Source organism: Calidris pugnax, unplaced genomic scaffold (assembly GCF_001431845.1).
Source record: "Calidris pugnax isolate Ruff unplaced genomic scaffold, ASM143184v1 scaffold54, whole genome shotgun sequence".
Lineage (NCBI taxonomy): Eukaryota > Metazoa > Chordata > Aves > Charadriiformes > Scolopacidae > Calidris > Calidris pugnax.
This window is the reverse complement of record NW_015090864.1, coordinates 10,523,342-10,542,908: the sequence shown is the minus strand read 5'-3', so window position 1 is coordinate 10,542,908 and position 19,567 is coordinate 10,523,342. Positions and strand designations below refer to the sequence as shown.

The following is a 19,567-nucleotide window of genomic DNA, read 5'->3' as shown; positions in this document are numbered from 1 at the left end:
CAGTGGGGCGATCGGGCGATGCGGTGACGTCGGTGCTTGTGGGCGCTGCCATTGGCGGCGGCGGGGTGACGGGCGATGTGGCGCGTGCTGCGGAGGGCCGCTACCGCCGGCCGTTACCGCGGAGCCCCCCTCCCTCAGGGGCCTCTCTGCCTCCGCCGCCACCAGTCGCTCCCGACCGCCGCCCGGGCCCGGAGGTGAGGGGACGGGGGTGGGGAGAGGGGGAGCGGGGCAGCCGCGGGGGGAGCGCGCCCGGCGGGGAAGGGGGCGGTGGGAGCTGGGGGGGAGCGCGCCCACGGCAGGCAGAGGTCGCCACCACAGGGTTTGGGGGGTGTTTGCAGAGAATCGTCTGGGTTGGAAGGGACCTTCGAGATCATCTAGTCCAACCAGCAACCTGACAAAAATACCGTCACTAAACCGTGTCCCCCAGCACCGTGTCAGCCCGTCTTTTGAACACCTGCAGGGATGGTGCCTCATTCACCTCCCTGGGCAGCCATCCCAAGGCTTGACAACCCTCTCAGTGTAAAGGTTTTTCCTGATGCCCAACCTGAACCTCCCCTGGTGCAACTTGAGGCTGTTTCTTCTAGTCCTGTCACCTGTGACCTGGGAACGCCTTTCCCCTCTTGCCGCTGTTAGTCCCTCCTCCTGGGCAGCCCGCGCCGCAGTGGGGCGATCGGGCGATGCGGTGACGTCGGTGTTTGTGGGCGCTGCCATTGGCGGCGGCGGGGTGACGGGCGATGTGGCGCGTGCTGCGGAGGGCCGCTACCGCCGGCCGTTACCGCGGAGCCCCCCTCCCTCAGGGGCCTCTCTGCCTCCGCCGCCACCAGTCGCTCCCGACCGCCGCCCGGGCCCGGAGGTGAGGGGCCGGGGGTGGGGAGAGGGGGAGCGGGGCAGCCGCGGGGGGAGCGCGCCCGGCGGGGAAGGGGGCGGTGGGAGCTGGGGGGGAGCGCGCCCACGGCAGGCAGAGGTCGCCACCACAGGGTTTGGGGGGTGTTTGCAGAGAATCGTCTGGGTTGGAAGGGACCTTCGAGATCATCTAGTCCAACCAGCAACCTGACAAAAATACCGTCACTAAACCGTGTCCCCCAGCACCGTGTCAGCCCGTCTTTTGAACACCTGCAGGGATGGTGCCTCATTCACCTCCCTGGGCAGCCATCCCAAGGCTTGACAACCCTCTCAGTGTAAAGGTTTTTCCTGATGCCCAACCTGAACCTCCCCTGGTGCAACTTGAGGCTGTTTCTTCTAGTCCTGTCACCTGTGACCTGGGAGAAGAGACCAACCCCCACCTCTCTACACCCTCCTTTCAGGTAGTGTGGAGAGTGATAAGGTCTCCCTTCAGCCTCCTCTTCTCCAGCTCCCTCAGCCTCTCCTCATAACACTTGTGCTCCAGACCCCAGCAGAAGTGCTTGGGCAGGGAATCCTCGTTACTTAGTTCTCCCTGATGAGGAGGGAAGTATACATGCTGTCTGGCAATGTATATGCTGTGGGATCGGGCAGGGTGACATCTGTGCTGTGTGGAATATGGAATTGGATTTCTTATACCACCATGTTACGCTTGGCACATGTTATGCTTGGCACGTCTGGCCTGCGGCAGCCTCTCCACTGCATGGAGTTTCAGAGAAACAAAAAAAGAAACCTTTTAGGCACCTACACATCACATTGCAACATTTGATATCGTGGGTAGGAAGTTTCAGAAATCCAAAAGCATGTAACCCCCCCAAAAATACAATTGGTGCACAATTTACACCACGTCGGAAAACTTAGCCATTTGATTATTTCTCACACTCTACCCAGAAAGAACCTTGTAGATGTTACTGTTATTGAGCGACTGTGCTTTTTGTTGTTTATTTCAGTAGAACGTGTGCTACCCTCACAATGCCTGAAGTAAACACCGATCACCTGGATGAGCAGCAGGTGCAGCTCTTGGCAGAGATGTGCATCCTTATTGATGAAAATGATAATAAGATTGGAGCAGATACCAAGAAAAACTGTCACTTGAATGAAAACATTGACAAAGGTACAGCTTGCTTACTTTCTAAATGAACCATTTAGTTGATGGAATATTTTTAGAAATATAGTAATGATTAAATTAAAGCCTTAATCTCAGGTGGGTGTTGGATCAAACCAGAGAAAGTTCTCCGCACACACCCCTTCTCCCCCCAGCGTAACCTTGTCTGATTTCAAAAATACTGCAATATGGAGGGATACACAGTTGGAGGCAGTAGCAAAGGAGAAAAATGTGGCATTGTGGATGTAAGCTGTATGTCTTGATAAATATTTTTGAATCACATTTTGATGATAAAATAGTACTATATTCCTATTACAGATACCTGATTCTGTGTAGCTTTTTTTAAAGCATGACACTTGCTTCTTCACCAAGTTCTTTTCAAGTAGAAGACACTTTGATTTTTAAGCAGTTCACACAGAGTTCTACTTCAAATACTGCTAATAGGAAAGGGATTTTGTTGTTGCTGTCATTCTGATTGATTGTGGAGTTTATTTGAGGTTGGTCAGATTTGTGCATCCCTCGCAGTAGTTTATGACCTCCTTTTCCATACTCATGGGAAGCATCTTCCTGTAGAGTGAGGAATAACAAACTCAGAAGTTGCAGAAAACAGCAATTGTACTGTTTTTAAGGGATTTTGTACTTCCATACAATTTTTTAGGGCTTTTTGATAGTAAATTATGGATGCTGAGCCCTCCTTAGAAGCTTGCTCAAACGTGCATCTTCAGAACGGTGAACTGACCGAGTTTAGGAGAACTCTTCTGTTGCATTGTTGTTCTTAGCTCTTTTCTAATTGCATAATGTTTTGCACAAGCTGACAGAGAAACCTAAATAACTCTGAGATTTTTATCAAATCCTTCCTTTTTAAGCGATATGAATTTTAAATTTAGGTTATGCAAAAATTAGGGCATTCTAAGCCCTTAAACTCTGTCTTCATATATTTTGGGTTTTTCTCCTTTTAAATAGCTCTGTCTGTTTTGTTTTGTTTTGTTTTTAGGTTTACTGCACCGAGCTTTCAGTGTTTTCTTATTTAATACAGAAAATAAACTGTTGCTGCAGCAGAGGTCAAATGCAAAAATTACATTTCCAGGTTAGTACTGAAAGACATTGTATTTATAAAAATGCTTTGCTTAAATCGATATTTTTTAAAATGTGCCAGTCTAATTTCACAATGTGACTTATTCTGAGTTTTTAGAATTTACTTCTTTGGAGAGGAGGTACTTTTAAGAGTTTGAGATGTGCTTGCCTGATGGATGGAATAAGATAATGGGAACACTAGCGTATTGTTACACATACTCCTGGGAAATGATCGTTCCCTGACTTGTTTGATCCTGTTGGTGCAAGTGCAGAGCGTGCCTTGTTTACCTCCTGTGCTGCAAGACCTGGTTAGTGGAGTTGAAGCAATTGCTGCAGTAGCTGTGGAGCATGTTCTGATTCCACTGGTGACACACGCAGTTGCTGTGTAGCGGAGCCCCGCTGCTGGGGAGCAGCTGTGCTGAGTGGAGCTGTTTCAGTGGGATCTGCAGACCTTTGTCTGTGTCAGTATTAACAAACGCTTTTTTAACTATAGAAAAAGTGAGACCCTGTGATCAAAGTATGTAGCGTGTGCTCTCTGAAGACTCCCGAACTATTACTATCAAATGCAAATGGAGAGGCATAAAAATAAGAAGTGGAATGAAAGAAAAATAGCTTACACAAGATGTGTCTGAGGAAGCATAAAGCTGTCTGTTTCAGGATTTCAGCTGGAAAACAAATTCAAGTGTTTCTAACCCTCTTCAACTCGGGGAAGAAAGACCTCTTTTTTCCTTCCGAGGGAATCTTTAGGGATTTTTTTTCCCCCGTGAACACTAACTAATCAAAATGCTCAAGTGTAAGCTTGCAGGTAATCTGACTCTATCTTAGATGTTTTTGAGGTAGACTCTTAGGAAAAAAAAAGCTGGCCAATCAGAGTTATTCTACATTACTGCTAAGTAATTTTTTAATACCCTTGAAGCAGAGAGTGTAGACCATCTGTTCTTTAAACACAAGCATAAACTGCTTATTTACTTCTACTTATTGTCAGCTGGTCTTGAAGCTCTGGGAGTATTTTCAATAATCTGTTGCATATAAACTCCCAAAAGTAATTTTAATTAGTGTTTGCAAGATAAACAAAGGCTTTTTAAACTGTCTCTCTAAGTAGATGGTGTCTTGGGTATGGAATGTATGTGCTCATGTGTATGGAACACTAACCTGCAAAGTAAGGCTTGGTACAGACAAATCGTGGTGCAAAATATGGAAAGAAAAATAAGAAGGGAAAACATCCTCCTTCCTCTCTGACCCTTCTCTACAAAAAAAAGAAATAAAGCTGTGATGTTGAGTAACTGTCCTAACTTTGGGGGGTTTTCTGGTGGTGGGTGGTTGGTTTTTGGGGGTTGTGAGGGTTTGGGTTTTTTTGCACTGCTTTATACATGTCAAAAATGTACCGGTACAAACTTCTTGCAGATTGTTTCACCAACACTTGTTGCAGTCACCCTCTAAGCCACCCGCTAGAACTGGAAGAGAATGATGCCATCGGTGTGCGGAGAGCGGCACAGAGACGTCTGAAAGCAGAGTTAGGAATTCCCATGGAGCAGGTAAAGGAAGGAAGGAGAAACGGGAATTCTTGCAGTTGTTTGCCACTTCACAGGCTAACTGCATCCGGCAGGGTCAGCCTGAAACCTAAAAATGATTTTAACTTTGGAGATGTAGAGAACTTAGTGAATTTGAGACTTCTTCATCTGTATTCCAGAGTCTCAAAAGCCGGTATCGCTAAATGGTATTTTGGAATATTCCACTGCTCAAACTAAATATGAGCCAAATGGCACAGTAATGAAGGGTTGTGTTGTGTCAGGCTGACTGTGGGTGCCTGTGTGTTTTCCAGCTGGGTGGGCTGTCCTGCTTCCCCGGGGGAGGGCATTGCTGGGAGCTGCTGCCAGCTTCCCTGGGCCAGTCCCTCTGCGATCCCCCGTCTCCCACGGGAAGCAGGATGCCCTGTGCACTCGGTGTTTCTTCCAGAGCAGTCCTTTCTGCTGGGGGAGTGCAGAGGGAGCAGGGTGAAGCTGGCTGGATTACACTTGTGGTCGAAATCGCTTTCCACATTTTTGTAGCTCATGATGTTTGTGTCGTGGGGCTTGGGAGAAGCCGTGTGTCCCTGGGAAACCCGATGGTTAGGTTTTCCCCAGAATTACTTACCTGCTCTGCCGATTACTCTGCTTTGGCACCGGTTCCGACAAGTGTTTTGGTTGTAGGTAACTCCAGAAGAAATCTCCTACCTGACACGAATCCACTACAAGGCCAAGTCTGATGGGATCTGGGGTGAACACGAGATCGACTACATCTTGTTTGTGCGGAAGGACGTGACGCTGAATCCCGACCCCAACGAGATCCAGAGCTACTGCTACGTGACTCAGAAGGAACTGAAACAGCTCTTGGAGAAAGCCTCCAAGAACGAAGTTAAAATTACTCCGTGGTTTAAACTAATTGCAGAGACCTTTCTTTTTAAGTGGTGGGATAACTTACCTAACTTGAACAAATTTGTTGATCATGAAAAGATACACAGAATGTAAATAGCCGGGGTGGAAGATGCTGAAGGCTACAGCCATGTGCTGGCTCGGTAACCACTGACTATTGGGTGCAGCAAAGTGATCCACCTGGAGCATGTTTAACAAATAACTTTATACAGAGATGGTTATAAACAATGTTTTTTTCTTCTCTTCCCCTCCTCTTACCCCCAGCCCCGTTCCTCCTGGGCGAGTTAAGCTTCATCTCATATAAAAATGGGTGATGGTAATGTAAGAACCCCCCTGGGTTCATCTTTCTCCATTGCCTGGTGTGACATGGAAGACCCTCAGCCCGTGTGTGCCCAGTTGCTGTCAGGTCCTGGCCCAGGGGCTGCAGGGGAGGTGGTGCCTCCTCTCCAGCTCCTTGGGTGGAACTGGCACCTTCCCAACCGAACGGGACGCCGCCTCCCAAAATAGTGATTGCAAAAGAGCTTGAGTTCTGCGTTGCTGTTGAGAAGGCCAGCTGCCTGAAGAAAACGCAATTAATTCAAAGTAATCAGGATTATTTTTAATTGCAGAAAGCAAATCTCTTCAGCTGCTGTACTCTATAATTAACCAGACACATAAAAGCGTAAGTAATTGGATTGTCTGCACAGACCGAGGTTCACTTTGAAGTCCTGCAATAGTGTCACAGCTCTGGGTGATAAACACTGCGGGGCTGGTGGGGTTTTTTTTCCCCACCAACCTTTTCTGGTGAGTTGATGGCTGAGTGAGGGCATCCAAAAAAAAAAAAAAATAAATAAAGGGGAGAGGGGTAATTAATTACAGCAAATGTAACTGTAGCCTGTCCAGTGTAGGAAGTAGCCTGTGTCCAGAGAAGGGACACGCATTCCATGACTCTGCTCCATCTTCCAGAAAACAAAGGCCTCTCGATACAAGGTTGAGTTTTTTTTCCCTGAAACATCTACTGGAATAGTCATTCCTGGAAAACTCAAACCCCTTGAACTCCAAAATTCAAGATTGACAGTTTACAGGCTTACATCAGGTCTTCATTTCAGCTAATCAGAAATTGTACCAGAGGGCAAGAGCTAATCCTTTTTGATCCTGCAGTCAATTGCTGGTAACGAGGAAAAGGGAAGGCTTTTTTTAGTAGGACAAATTATCAAGGGTATCTATCTCAATTTGAATTAAAGATTTTTGTGTTTGGGTTTTTCTTTTCCAAAAGAAAAGCTTAGTTGTGGGGTTTTTTTTTCTGTTAGCAGACTACTCAATCTAGGTTTCTTAAATTATCTTCTTCCAGAAGCATCTTGATGAAGAAGGGTGGTGTTCATGCCACTTCGTGCATGTAAAACGTGGCTTTAACTTGTCTGTGTCTGGTTTTGAGGTGAAACTAAACTTTTCCAATGGTCAACGTTCCTCTTTGGCACCGCAGTTGTGGCTGCAGCGCTGAGGCTTCCCTGTGCTGGCATCTCCAGCCGTTAAACACCTGACAGCTTTCAGAGCCCAGCGTGTTGGATGTCACCCTGAGCTGAGGGATCCTCTTGAAGCAGGTGCCAGCGGGTGAGGGAGCAGTGTCCCTGCTCTCCTGCATTCAGTGCCATCAGCCACACCACCGAACTAATACATTAGAGGACTTTTCAAATACTTAAAGTACTTTTTAAATAAAATTGTGTCTTAAAAGATAAAATTATGATTAAAATACCTAACCTAAAACCGTGGACTGGTGTTTTCTTTCCAGACTTTGAACCCCTTGGGGACTAATCTCTGTCATGACTACGCTATAAACAAGAGCGTGCCCGTGACGCCACCAGAGCAGTGGGGTGGGGGACTGGGGCATGAATTTATTTTAGCAAAGTTCTGCTTTTTCTAGTTGAAGTGTCCAGCTTGGAGCCAAAGCACACCCTGAAGCAGAAATAAAGTGCGAAAATTGGCCTCAAGCTAAGTTTTGCTGAACAGTGCTTCAAAATCCCTTAAAAAGTTTTGACATTGAAGTTTTTCTTGACGCTGAACTTGTTTGCAGTGTTACCCAACTTAATACACAAAGTAGATGAGGGAAACAATATGGATTTACACATAATGCTCCAATATGTCAAAGCTGACATCTGCACGCTCTTCTTACCCTTTGTATTTAAAAAGCAATTATTTAAAGAAGCTTTCCTCTTACTTTTTTGGGTTTATGTTTGTTTCTAACGCTCGTATTTCATTGGATTCCCATTTCATCTTTAAAACTGTGCATTTTAAGTGTATTGTTCAGGCAACACATTATAATGTGCAATTTTACTAACCTCTAGATAATTCCTATCATGTTCTTGACCATCTAGGGACACAAAATGGAATATTTCCCATTTGACAATATATTTTGCCTTGAACAGATACAGAATTTTTCTCTTCCTAAGCAGGGGCTGACAGCAGCGTAACGGACCTGCACTCAGGACAGAATTTCAGTCTGATCCTCACTCTCTCCATACCTGAAATGTATGTAGATGTAACCCCGTTTTAAATCTACTTTTACATAGAACTTTTAAGTGCTCTACTGCTACATGGAAGTCAGTGGTAAGAAAATGGAATGAAGTGGTATTTTTTATGTCTATTTACAAATGGTTTCTGCCACTGGTATCGACAAATTTATTACGGAATTGGAACTACAAGATCAAGCTGTCAGAACTTTTCCTCTGAGCTTCACGTATCTTAACCACTAACACAAACCAGGTACTTTTTAAACGCCTCATATGACTAAAAAGGAAGACAGGACTAGAAATTAGTTTTAATAAATTTAGTTTTAATTAGTTTTGATTCAGAAAACTGCTTATCTTCTCTGTGTTTTCCCAGATTTTCTCTTCCCAGCCAGCAGATGCTTTGGCTTCAAGTCAAATATGTGTCTGTCCGCCTCCCCTTTCCTGCCCAGGCGATTCATTTTCTTTTGAGCCTTCTTTGCCATAGTCTTGACCTTCTTCACCATCTATTTAAAAACAAACAGCAGACATGCAGAGTAACGGCCCCAGTAACCCAGGTCACTGGTTTTACCTTTTAAACAACCACTAAGCCAGAGGATTTGAACAAGGACAGGAACTAACACCCAACGCACGGCACCACCTGGAGCTCTGGATCAGTATCGCTGCAACCCACACGAATCCTCCGCAGCAAAACTCTTCTTTCCCCACTACACCAACTTGATCCCACTGTCCCCAGAATTCCTAACCTCCCTACAGTGGAACCCCACAGTTTGTAGAACTCTTCTGTCAGACTTGCATTTAGAGACCAAAATTTAAAATGTGCTTTCTTAGTCAATTATTACAAGTTATTTTTAAGAACGAACTAGGCATTTTTGAAGTACAGAGTGTTCAAACGAACAGAAGATGAAGCTGCAAGAAGAAGATGAACTCCTGACAAACACAACCAGCCTGGCAGGAAGTTTCCCAGAAGGTGGCTTAAGTCAAATTATGCTGTTTTAATTGTGATAAAGGTAAATAATTTCCAACAAACCTTTTCATCCCTCAGACCAGAGACATCCCGTGGGGTGCGAGAGGAGCTGCGGCTGCGCGCCACAGACCTGGGGGTTTCAGACTCATCACGTTTACGCTTCCTCGTAACACTACGGGACCTCCTCACATAATGGGCCTGAAATGCAAAACATCACTTTAATTATTAAACACAGAAAAGATCAGCTCAGGCATGCTCCATTTCTAATTAGACTAATACAAAAAAACCCAAAAAGTGGACTGGTGTGATACATGATTTTGGTTATTCCATAGTAACACAACGACCTCGTCAACCGCTGGTCACCACCTTTCTGTCCTACAGTAATATTCAAATTTCGGTGAATAATAACATACTCTTCTCACAATTATTAACTCCAGTTTTCTCATTTTTTTTCTGAGTAGATTCATAAGTAATGGATAAAAAGACACAGACAATTAATAGACAGCAACACTGAAGCAATTTTGCAACAGCAAAAAAGCAATGAAGAAACCCACCCTGATTTGTGTCCTCGTTTCAGGACAAAGCCCTAAGGAATTTCCACCACGAAGACATATCATCCTACAGCACAAGTATTAAATTCCTCCTCACTGAGGTCGCTCCTAAGTCAATACAGCAAGTCAGCTCTGAGAAGCATAAATGCTCACTTCAGACATGTAGTGCTGACATTCCTTCTTCCCTAACTCCTTCTTTAGTTAAAGAATTTGAGGTCTCAAGACCTAGGCAGCCATAACACTGCTGCATTTGCTGTACACAGTGGGTATTTTTTTGATTTCTGATAAAATGAAATGTCTCCTAAAGGCAAATCTGTTTGAAGTACTTTAGCTGCCTTACACTTAAAGACGCCAGTTGCCCTCAAAAACTTCAATTAAAACTCACAGCATTAATGAATTGTAAAAAGATAAGCTGATCTGTCATTATTACTATTTCTGACATAGTAGTGTCTCATCCAACAAAGCAGACTTGAAAATTAAGAAGTATATTTAGCCAAACCCCCTTCTTGAATCCTATACAGATTCCAAAAGAGTTCAAATAGAAAGCAGTGCATATATATTTATGTATGTGATTCTTGATAAACGTTCTTTTTTCAGCCTATCCAAATCGTATTGATCATGCAACAAAGCAGACTTGAAAATTAAGAAGTATATTTAGCCAAACCCCCTTCTTGAATCCTATACAGATTCCAAAAGAGTTCAAATAGAAAGCAGTGCATATATATATATGTGATTCTTGATAAATGTTCTTTTTTCAGCCTATCCAAATGGTATTGATCACATCACTCAAAAGTTCAGGTATCGACTGCCTCATCTGGGTTTCCTATTTTCTCCTTCAGAGATCTCACCTCTCTTGTGCCAACTGTAATGCGCATTTCAAATGGGCTCAAAGAAATTTAGCATGTGTTGAAATTGATCTCTTTCAGATAAACATTGTGTTTACTTAGCAAAAACTTACATCATCTTTATTTGTCATGTCGAGTCCAAGATCAGTCATTTCTTTCTCTAACACCTTCCGCTGGACCTGTAAAGACAGTTAAGAAAACATCTTTCTTTCAAAGAAGTATGGTTCCATCTTATTTTTTGTCTTAATATACCACCATAAGCCCATTTATATTCACTACAGCTTTCTTCTGTTGACACAACCCACAAGCAGATAATTAAAGTCATAACTTCACATTTCATTTATTGCAACTTAATTGTCCTCACCCATAAATCCTTCCGCTGGACCTGTAAAGACAGTTAAGAAAACATCTTTCTTTCAAAGAAGTATGGTTCCATCTTATTTTTTGTCTTAAGATACCACCATAAGCCCATTTATATTGACTACAGCTTTCTTCCGTTGACACAACCCACAAGCAGATAATGAAAGTCATAACTTCACATTTCATTTATTGCAACATAATTGTCTTCACCCATAAATCCTTCACAGGACTGCAATGTCCCAGCACTCCCTAAAGATCTTTCAAATAGTCTGCCTTTTTGGGGGGAAGGTGACAAAGAGAGATATTTCAGTCAGAAATGTTTCCTTCTCCCAAAAGACATACACTTTGGGGGAGATAAGAAATACTGGATACAGAATCAGCAAGATCCGTTTTATCAAAATGTCTAGTTATGTAAAGATCTTTCAAATAGTCTGCCTTTTTGGGGGGAAGGTGACAAAGAGAGATACTTCAGTCAGAAATGTTTCCTTCTCCCAAAAGACATACACTTTGGGGGAGATAAGAAATACTGGATTCAAATACAGAATCAGCAAGATCCGTTTTATCAAAATGTCTAGTTATGAGTTTGTTATTCTGCAATCACCTTGGACTGGTCACAGGAGATTCTGACACTAGAAAGTGTGATACCTAGCTCCCAAAAAGAAATACATATAATATTTTCCAACATAGGGAGGGCTCCACAACAAATTTTATATCACTTTAAGTATATATTTCTCCTAATTATTTGCATGAGAGAGTGATCAGTTCCACTGCCCGACATTGTTGTGTATTTTCACAAAGCTATTACACATCGGCAAGGTTTTACTACAGAACATGTTCAATACTTGCCTTTTTAGCTGTCCTAGGCATCCTCGGACCTCGAGTATCTTTCTCCTTTGACTGCAGGATTATCAGTTTCTTCTTTTCTCGGATCTTTTTCGCCAACTGTCGGATTTCCATCATTTCTTCATCTTCGCTTTCTGGTTCACTGTCATATTCTCCAGCAGCTTCTCTCAGCTCTTCCTCCTTCTCTAATTCTTCCAGTTTCTGAGATTTTGAAGAGACGAAATGAAAATTAAGACACTCATCAAATCCTTGACTTGCAATCCTCAGCATTATACCTTTGCGTGGCCCAGGGCCATGACAGCGCGATGTCCTTCAAAGGAAGGGAGTTACTTGATAATGACCCCTCCAGCCACACTTAACACAGCTGGTCTTCCAGTTTCTGAGATTTTGAAGAGACGAAATGAAAATTAAGACACTCATCAAATCCTTGACCTGCAATCCTCAGCATTATATCTTTGCATGGCCCAGGGCCATCACAGCGTGATGTCCTTCAAAGGAGCAGAGTTACCTGATAATGACCCCTCCAGCCACACAACGCAGCTGATGATATAGATTACCTTGAACCTATGGGGCACACCACCATGCAGACTGACTTGACCACATGGTGTTATAGTTTGGCTGTGTTTGTGTGACTGCCCCGAAGCTGCTCACTGTGTGAACGCAGATGGACTATCCTGTGACCTGCCCTAGCTGTGCAGCTTCTGGAAACACACTCTGGAAAAAATCTTCTCCTTCTATATGTAACATGAGACTGGAACACCAGCAACTCACATGACTCCACCTGCACAACCCGCAGGCTCCACAGCCTGCACTCACCACTTCTCCTTAACAACCAGCAAGAAATAAGAGCAGCGCTCGTTACTCAATAAAAATGTTATAAATTGAGAATTGAGTTCCGTTTACTCCAGTAGACACAAATCTGATGGGTGAATTTCATATTATTAATAATACATAAAGTTTGATAGCTACATTCCTTCTAGCTATAGTCAAAGAATGAAGAAATACAACTTCTCCTGAAAACCTCATATTTTAAGATGGAAAAGATAAGATCACCATCATTCTGACAAGCTAAGGCAATTTTCCATTCTTCTGAAATTCTGTCCTTGATCATTCAGAAAACAGTATCTTTTTCCCATGGCAAGTGCAGACAATGTAGAAGAACTGGTTCACATGACATACTGTTTTTAATCAAAGAATACAGTCGTTTACACTAAACAAATAAAGGGATAGAGAGGGAAGGTAAGTGTAAAACAGAACAGAAAACTCACTTTCATTATATCCGGATCAATGTAGTCAAGTATATTATGACCTTCCCATATCTCTGGTATCTTATCATATCTCTCAGATGAATTCATTAAGTCCCAGTATTCTTAAAAATAAAAAAGTTAACAGAAGTTAATAAAGAGACAAAAATAACTTCAAAGAATGTTCAATGACAAAAAACAACATTAAGATCACAATTAAAAAAACAACAACATATCATTAAGTGGCAAGAATTTAATGGCTTCTCTTGAAACTTCACAAATACTGCTGACCTCCTTTCTCCTGCCAAATATTGTTCAATAATGACCCACTGCCCAGCCACGAAAACCAACAGATACCCCGCTGAAACAAATACCTGCAGTCTGTCTCACTGATACTTTCTTAACAAAGAGAGCATCAAGAATTAATGAAATAGCACAATATGAAACAGAAGGGAAGAAAACACTTGAATCATCAGACCAGTCATTATATGTCTGTGACTCTAAAAGGGGAAACAACTGAGTGACATTATGAAAAATCGAACAGTCACTGCAGATCACCAGCTCTGGAAAGGAAGTACAGGACACTATGCCACAAAATGGTGGCACTGGTACTTAGTTGAAAGAAGTCAGGTTTAGGTATTCTCTCTTAAGACTGAAACAAAGCCAACTTTACTGCTTAATTATAATAATGACTGCTACAGAATACTTACTCTGCAGATCCAAAACATAATCATCTCCCATTTCAAGTTCAATATCTCTCTCCTGCAAAGACAATTCATGTCTTTATATACCTTCCAATTTTAAAACTGTGTGCTATTACAGCAAATGTAAAAGCCATCTGCTGATTCCCAATTGAAGTGATGCCACTTACCAATTTCCTCCTGGGTGTGTCTACTTCCATGCGTTTCTTACGTGCTACTGCTCCCTCAGGTATAAAAGGCAGCCGCTCCTGAGATTAATGCAACAATCCACCCCAATAAAAAAGGGAAAAAATGTTTGAATAATTTTTTTTATAATGCTATATATATCAACATTGCAGAGTAATGTATTTCCAAAGCATACGAAATCCCAAGCTGGCTCTCCCACCAGCAAAGGCAGTTATAGAAAAAAATAAGCAAATTGCACCATATTAATCAGTTCACGTTAATAGGACAGAATTCTTACCTACTTAAGAAGTACTGAGCAATACACTTAAGATTGTAAACATGTAGCCTACCTTGTTATCTCTTTTGGTTGGCATGGCCAAGTGTAATCTATTCAATACTTCATTCACTTTATTTCCTTTCATTTTGGTATCAACACGATGGGCCAACAGTCTGTCACAGGCCTGAAAGAGCACATGGCAACATTAGGCAAGGAATGAAGCCTTCCTGATACAAGAACTGACACAGTAGGCTTCCAATCCCAAGTACGTAGCTTCACATCTCATCTTCTGTCTGACCTCTCCAGCTCTCAAGAAAGCACTGAACTATTTTATATAAAACATATCATGGGAAGATGCACATGATCCTTTTTTGCTTACCATGAGCTGACAATAAGAGAAAGCAACAGGACTCGGAAAAAACTCCCCAAATATTTTAAAATTATGCTTTGTATTAGACATAATTTTCCATTTGCACCCAAATCCACTGAGGCTCAACAGGCTATAAAGGATCACAAGCTTAAAGTTTACCGCTATAATGGAGAGTGTAACTGAGATTAAGTTCATACAAATGAGGCAAGATGCTGTTCATTTGGAATGAAATTAAGAGGAAAGAGACCTACCTCTGTTTTAACTTGGATTACACCTTCTTCTGTTAGAGTACTTGTCTCTATTACAGAATAGCCTTCTGCTTCAAAACTTTCAAATATTTTCTGAAATAGAAACATTATCCCTAAGAATGATATTCTGCTCCTTGTTCAATACACCAATAGAAACCTTGATAGAAAGAATCTTGATAGCAAATATTTTCTGAAATAGAAACATTATCCCAAAGAATGATATTCTGCTCATTGTTCAATACACCAATACATTAAGAATAGAAATCTTAATCCAATATCAATACATCCAACTTGTTACTATTTTATTAGAATGTGTTTCTAAAAAGATTACAGAAACTTTTCCAACTACAGTTCTATTTAATCTGTTTCTTCTTTTATAAGCAAATAACTACTTCCTATAAGGCATCTATAAACGACCCACTACTTTCTATAGGGCACCTAAAAATGACCCACAAGGAAAAAAAAAAAAGAGTGAGAGAAACACAAATAAGAAAGGTACGGGACAAGACCTGGAAAGCTACTTTCCATTACACTATGAAACAGTCAGATAAAGAAATGATGACGTAAAAGTCTTTCCCCAAGCCATCCACGACACTATGAAACAGTCAGATAAAGAAATGATGACATAAAAGTCTTTCCCCAAGCTTCATATTTTTGTAGATGTCAGAAGACAGAGAGAGAGGTGGGAGACACAGTCTAACCTGACTCTCTTCAGGAAGCTCTGCAATCCTCTTCACATCACATTTGTTTGCAACAATTATAAGTGGCTAACAAAAAGAAAAAAAAAAGAATCATAATTCAAGTTACCATGTTATAAAAACCTGGGGTTTATCAATAATGTAAAACAAACCTACCTTGTTAGCAAACAATGGCTTAATATTTCTGAAGAGCTCTACTTGCTCCTCCAGGCTGTGCCCACACTGCTCAGACACATCCATCACGTAAAGCACAGCAGCACGAAGATGCGCAAGTGCAGTTATAGCCTGCATCTCGATGGTGTTCCTGTCCTCCAAAGGATGATCCAAGATACCAGGAGTATCTACTACCTAAAATTAACATAATTAAACAGGAGTGATACACTATTAACATATGTGCTTTCTGGTCTTTTTTAAGACAGTTATATGCTTCCCTTTTAGTCATAAATAAGACTGTAAACTCAGCCAAACTGAGAATCTGAATATGGAGTAACGGAAGAACGAGGATTCAGAATAACCAACACTCCAAGTATTGAAAAAGTAGGGAAAGCCCTGCCCCAACCTGGCCCAGAATCTGACAGTGATTAAAAGTGAGCTGGCAGTAATTCCATTTCCATTCTTTCCTCAGACTGAAAACACACCATATAAGTACATTTTGAGAACAGATTTTGATTACTGCCCTCATTTGGCACACTGCACCTTGCACAGCAGCTCTCGGATACAGTGTGTCTCATCAAGACACAAAAATGCAACTCACATTGCAAAATGGCAAACCAGATTATAATCAGTTTAGTCTTCAAAGAAAATGCAAAATAGTAACAGTTCTTACCTGCCAACGTAGATACTTATAATCCATGTGACCCACAAAGAGAGATTTGGTAGTAAAGGCATAAGGCTGCACTTCTACATCTGCTCTTGTAACCTTAAAACAAGATTTATTCACACACATTTACTGAAAATTTCCTGAAGTTCCAAGCAGTATATCATAATTATAATACACTTCCTTTGCTACAAAAATGGTTATTCTGGCAGAATTTATCTATCAGAAAATACGTTCATGAAATACATGCTATTTTGGAAAATAGAATGATCTCTAAGAGTGAAATCTATCATAATTTTCCATTTATCCCTCCAGGAATTTCATACAACATCTACTTGCACATTTGAATTTGCTACTGCTCACATGAGACAGTACCATAATGACACCAAATTGTTTAAATGTTACCTTATATTAATTAAATGGTATCTCTGTATTATTTTTGAAAAAAACCTAAAATATTCACATACCTTATTTATAAAGCTAGATTTCCCAACATTTGGGTAGCCACACAACAGAAGAGTTCGTGTATTGGGATCGATGGTTGGCAAACGAGACAAATGTTGTCGCACTGAAATGTAAAAAATTTTAGTAAGTAATTTAAGTTTTACTGAAATGGAATAAAAATTCATATGCTGAATTGTTTATATACAAATTAATAACTTATCTGAAATGATAAATTCATTGATCATTTATGAAAATGTATAATAGTTTGCAAATTCCCCAAGTATCTACATACAACAAAAACAAAAGAAACTTAGTAAGTATTTAAAAAATGTAGGCCACTTTCTTTGAGCTATAATGATCCCATCGAAACTTAGTAAGTATTTAAAAAATGTAGGCAATTTTCTTTGAGCTATAATGACCCCACCAAATCAGGCAACATAATCTGAAGGAATAATAAGCCTGAAGTAAGGAGTAATGTTTGGAAAATGTTTAGCAATCCTTTATATGTAAGTGAAAGTAACAATAAATAAAACCATGGCTGTGACTTTCAAGCAAAGAAAAACATTTCACAATCGTTAGTAATACCATAAAATTTAAGTAATTTTCCGAGAGAAAACCATTTACTTAAAAAATAAATTCCATGTACTTGGAGCTTTTTAAACTACTTCTATGTTTCCTGTGTCTATATTCTACATTAAACACATTTTTCTAACTGTTCACACCTTATTTTAGCCTATTTATAACACTAACCTTGCTCCAAATACTCCAAGCTTTGTTTCTGTCTTTTGATGATCGTGCACATTCGTCCCAGGGCAGCACGTTTCAGCTGTTTGCAGCGGTAAAGAGAGTCACCGTATTTCATCAGCCGCACGTAGTCTTTGGCAACACTGTGGAGATGAGAAATAAGAATTTAGCCACCTATCAACCAGGCAGGTACAAAAACGAAGAAATTAACGTTCCTTACTTGTCAATCAAATTCTTGGCAATATTAATCTGTCCCAAAGCCAGCTTGTAATGATCTTTGTCATAAAGAACATTCATCAAATCTGCATAAAAAGGATGAATATCCTAAAACAAAAGCAGAAAATAAAATTAAGCCTAGTATTTCCTTTAAGATGACTACTTCTTGGCAACTATGTAAGGTAATTTTTTTCTCCAATACAGCAACACATGACAATACAAGCCAAACTGTTTTCATTTCTGTCTTACATATGAAAAATAATCTGCTAAGTCATTAAATGCATAAATCTTAATTTGAATTTCTTCTGCAAACACATCTCAGGCTCATTCATACAGAGTTCCCATTTCATCTTTTGCTTTGTAAAATACTTTGTATTACAACTTTGAAGGCATTTTTTTTTTAAATAAGAAACTGCAAGAAGCCTGCAAAAGTAGCTTCTATAAGCAAATTCATACTATACTAGAAACAAAGCAACAATATTAATTTCTCCCTTCTTCTAAGTGTTACATTAAGTTCTGTGTAAGACTGGATACGAAGCATTTCTTTAACGCCCAAATAAATCCTTCAGATTTCCAAGAAAGAAGCATCTTCGGTTCAAATCTCTTAAACAAAATATTTCAGCTACTTTTGTATTTATTTGCAGAAATTTCATCATGTGATGTTAAACACAATACAAAAGAGATTTATGGGAATTCTGCAGTAATACTCACTGGATATGAAAACATGAGGGAAAAAGCATGGTCGCAGGTCAACAATTCAAGCATAAGCAGAAAACTGCCTATAAAAAAGCCCCACTGGACATGTGGATCCAGCTGAAGTTGTTGGGAAGTTAAGACTATGCGCATCTTGTCAAAGTGTGTTTCCAACACTATCCTTTATGGGGCCAAGAAAAAGGTCAAAGTAACTTCTGAAGAACTGAAAATGGGAAGCAATGTGATCTATTTGGATATTTCTTACTTCCTGCAAATATTGTCTAGGAAAGACTAACCATAAGCACAATTTACATCCATACACACAAAGAAGAAATAAACAGACACAACACACTTAAGAAACAACACACTTAAGAAACCCCACGCTTGCTTTCTCTTCATTCAACAGCAACTTCTGACAAACATATTGACAGGCACAATTTAGACTTCCTTTCTTAGTAAGAACACACCATTTTTGCAGAACAAGTTTGCCTAAAATCACTCCCAGTAAAATCTACTGGGAATCAGTCAAAATCATCTACACAGTAAATCAGCAAGATGTTGCTCAGGCCAAAATAAACTCCAACAAAATCAACATGCTGTTGAAAAAGTATTCCTGATGCAGTGAAAGCAAAGTTACTTTACGATCAAACAACAAAACACTTACATCTAATTTGGGGAAATCTGTTAAGATCTGAGTGAGTCTGTCATGGTAATTTTGTTGAGTGTATTTGACTTTTCGCATGTAAAAATGCCGGATCCGATGGATTTGATAATGTTTATGAATGACGGTTGGAGTCTTCCGCTGAGTCTTTGACAATGTCAGATCTATGAAGTCCTGCAACCCAGGAAACATTATCAGTTACGCAAATTGTCAAGTTCTAAAGCCATCAGTTTTATTTTGGGGGTGCAGATCGGTTAAGCACACCCAGGCCACGCGTGGTGTATGTTTTAGGATAAAACACCTGAACCGTGGGTTCCCACCTCCGGGTAGTAAGGTGCAGTTTGCACACTCCCTCTCCAGTTTTCCTATCCTTCACTGCCCACGGCCGCCACCGCAGCTCCTCAGGCAGACCCCAGCTCCACCGGGGCCGGGGGGAGCCGGCAGGCCCGTCCCGGTGGTGAAGCCCAGCAGGCCCAAACCTCGCAAACTGAACTTTTTAGTGGGCAGCCGTGAGGCTAAACATGACACGGGAGAGGTGTTTGTGGGGCCACCCCGACACCCCCGTGGGGCTGAAGCCAAGAGCGGCCCCAGCACCCTCCTCAGGCGGCAGCACCCCCCTCTAACAGGGCCCCCCCCCTCTGACAGGACCCCACCCCTCTCTGACAGGACCCCCCCGCCCCCGTACGACATGGTACAGGCCGCCAGGCCCAGCAGCACCAGCCCAGGGCGAGTCCACGGGTCCCACGGGGG

At 41.4% G+C, this 19,567-nt stretch overlaps 2 protein-coding genes across 4 annotated transcripts; one reads left to right on the top strand and one right to left on the bottom strand.

Moving 5' to 3' along the window:
* On the top strand, positions 1-7,233 carry LOC106889779 (isopentenyl-diphosphate Delta-isomerase 1). Of its 3 annotated transcripts, none has more exons than XM_014945188.1 (5): positions 1-194; positions 1,854-2,014; positions 3,000-3,092; positions 4,484-4,614; positions 5,269-7,233. In XM_014945188.1, exons 1-5 carry the CDS (start codon positions 76-78, stop codon positions 5,584-5,586), a joined length of 822 nt encoding a protein of 273 aa, XP_014800674.1. In that variant the 5' UTR covers positions 1-75; the 3' UTR covers positions 5,587-7,233. The 3 variants fall into 3 exon arrangements, with proteins under 3 accessions (XP_014800674.1, XP_014800673.1, XP_014800672.1); XM_014945187.1 differs by lacking the exon at positions 1-194 and adding an exon at positions 673-853; XM_014945186.1 differs by lacking the exon at positions 1-194 and adding an exon at positions 674-853 and having other exon boundaries at positions 1,851-2,014.
* Positions 7,234-8,278: 1,045 nt separating this feature from the next.
* On the bottom strand, positions 8,279-19,012 carry GTPBP4 (GTP binding protein 4; the record flags this gene model as incomplete). The annotated part of the gene is made up of 16 exons (XM_014944870.1): positions 8,279-8,479; positions 9,004-9,138; positions 10,450-10,515; positions 11,543-11,740; positions 12,808-12,908; positions 13,494-13,545; positions 13,655-13,732; positions 14,000-14,110; positions 14,548-14,637; positions 15,246-15,311; positions 15,399-15,590; positions 16,069-16,161; positions 16,527-16,627; positions 17,254-17,390; positions 17,468-17,571; positions 18,821-19,012. Coding segments are annotated over 16 exons (1,869 nt in total), but the record flags the coding sequence as incomplete, so codon positions are not given.
* Between the last annotated feature and the right edge of the window lie 555 nt (positions 19,013-19,567).

Bases quoted from the DNA above. Each gene is read 5' to 3' on its own strand.
- LOC106889779 (XM_014945186.1), top strand. From the start codon at position 735: ATGTGGCGCGTGCTGCGGAGGGCCGCTACCGCCGGCCGTTACCGCGGA. The intron at 854-1,850 runs GTGAGGGGCCGG...TGTTTATTTCAG, and splicing joins ACCGCCGCCCGGGCCCGGAG to TAGAACGTGTGCTACCCTCA. The intron at 4,615-5,268 runs GTAAAGGAAGGA...TTTTGGTTGTAG, and splicing joins TAGGAATTCCCATGGAGCAG to GTAACTCCAGAAGAAATCTC.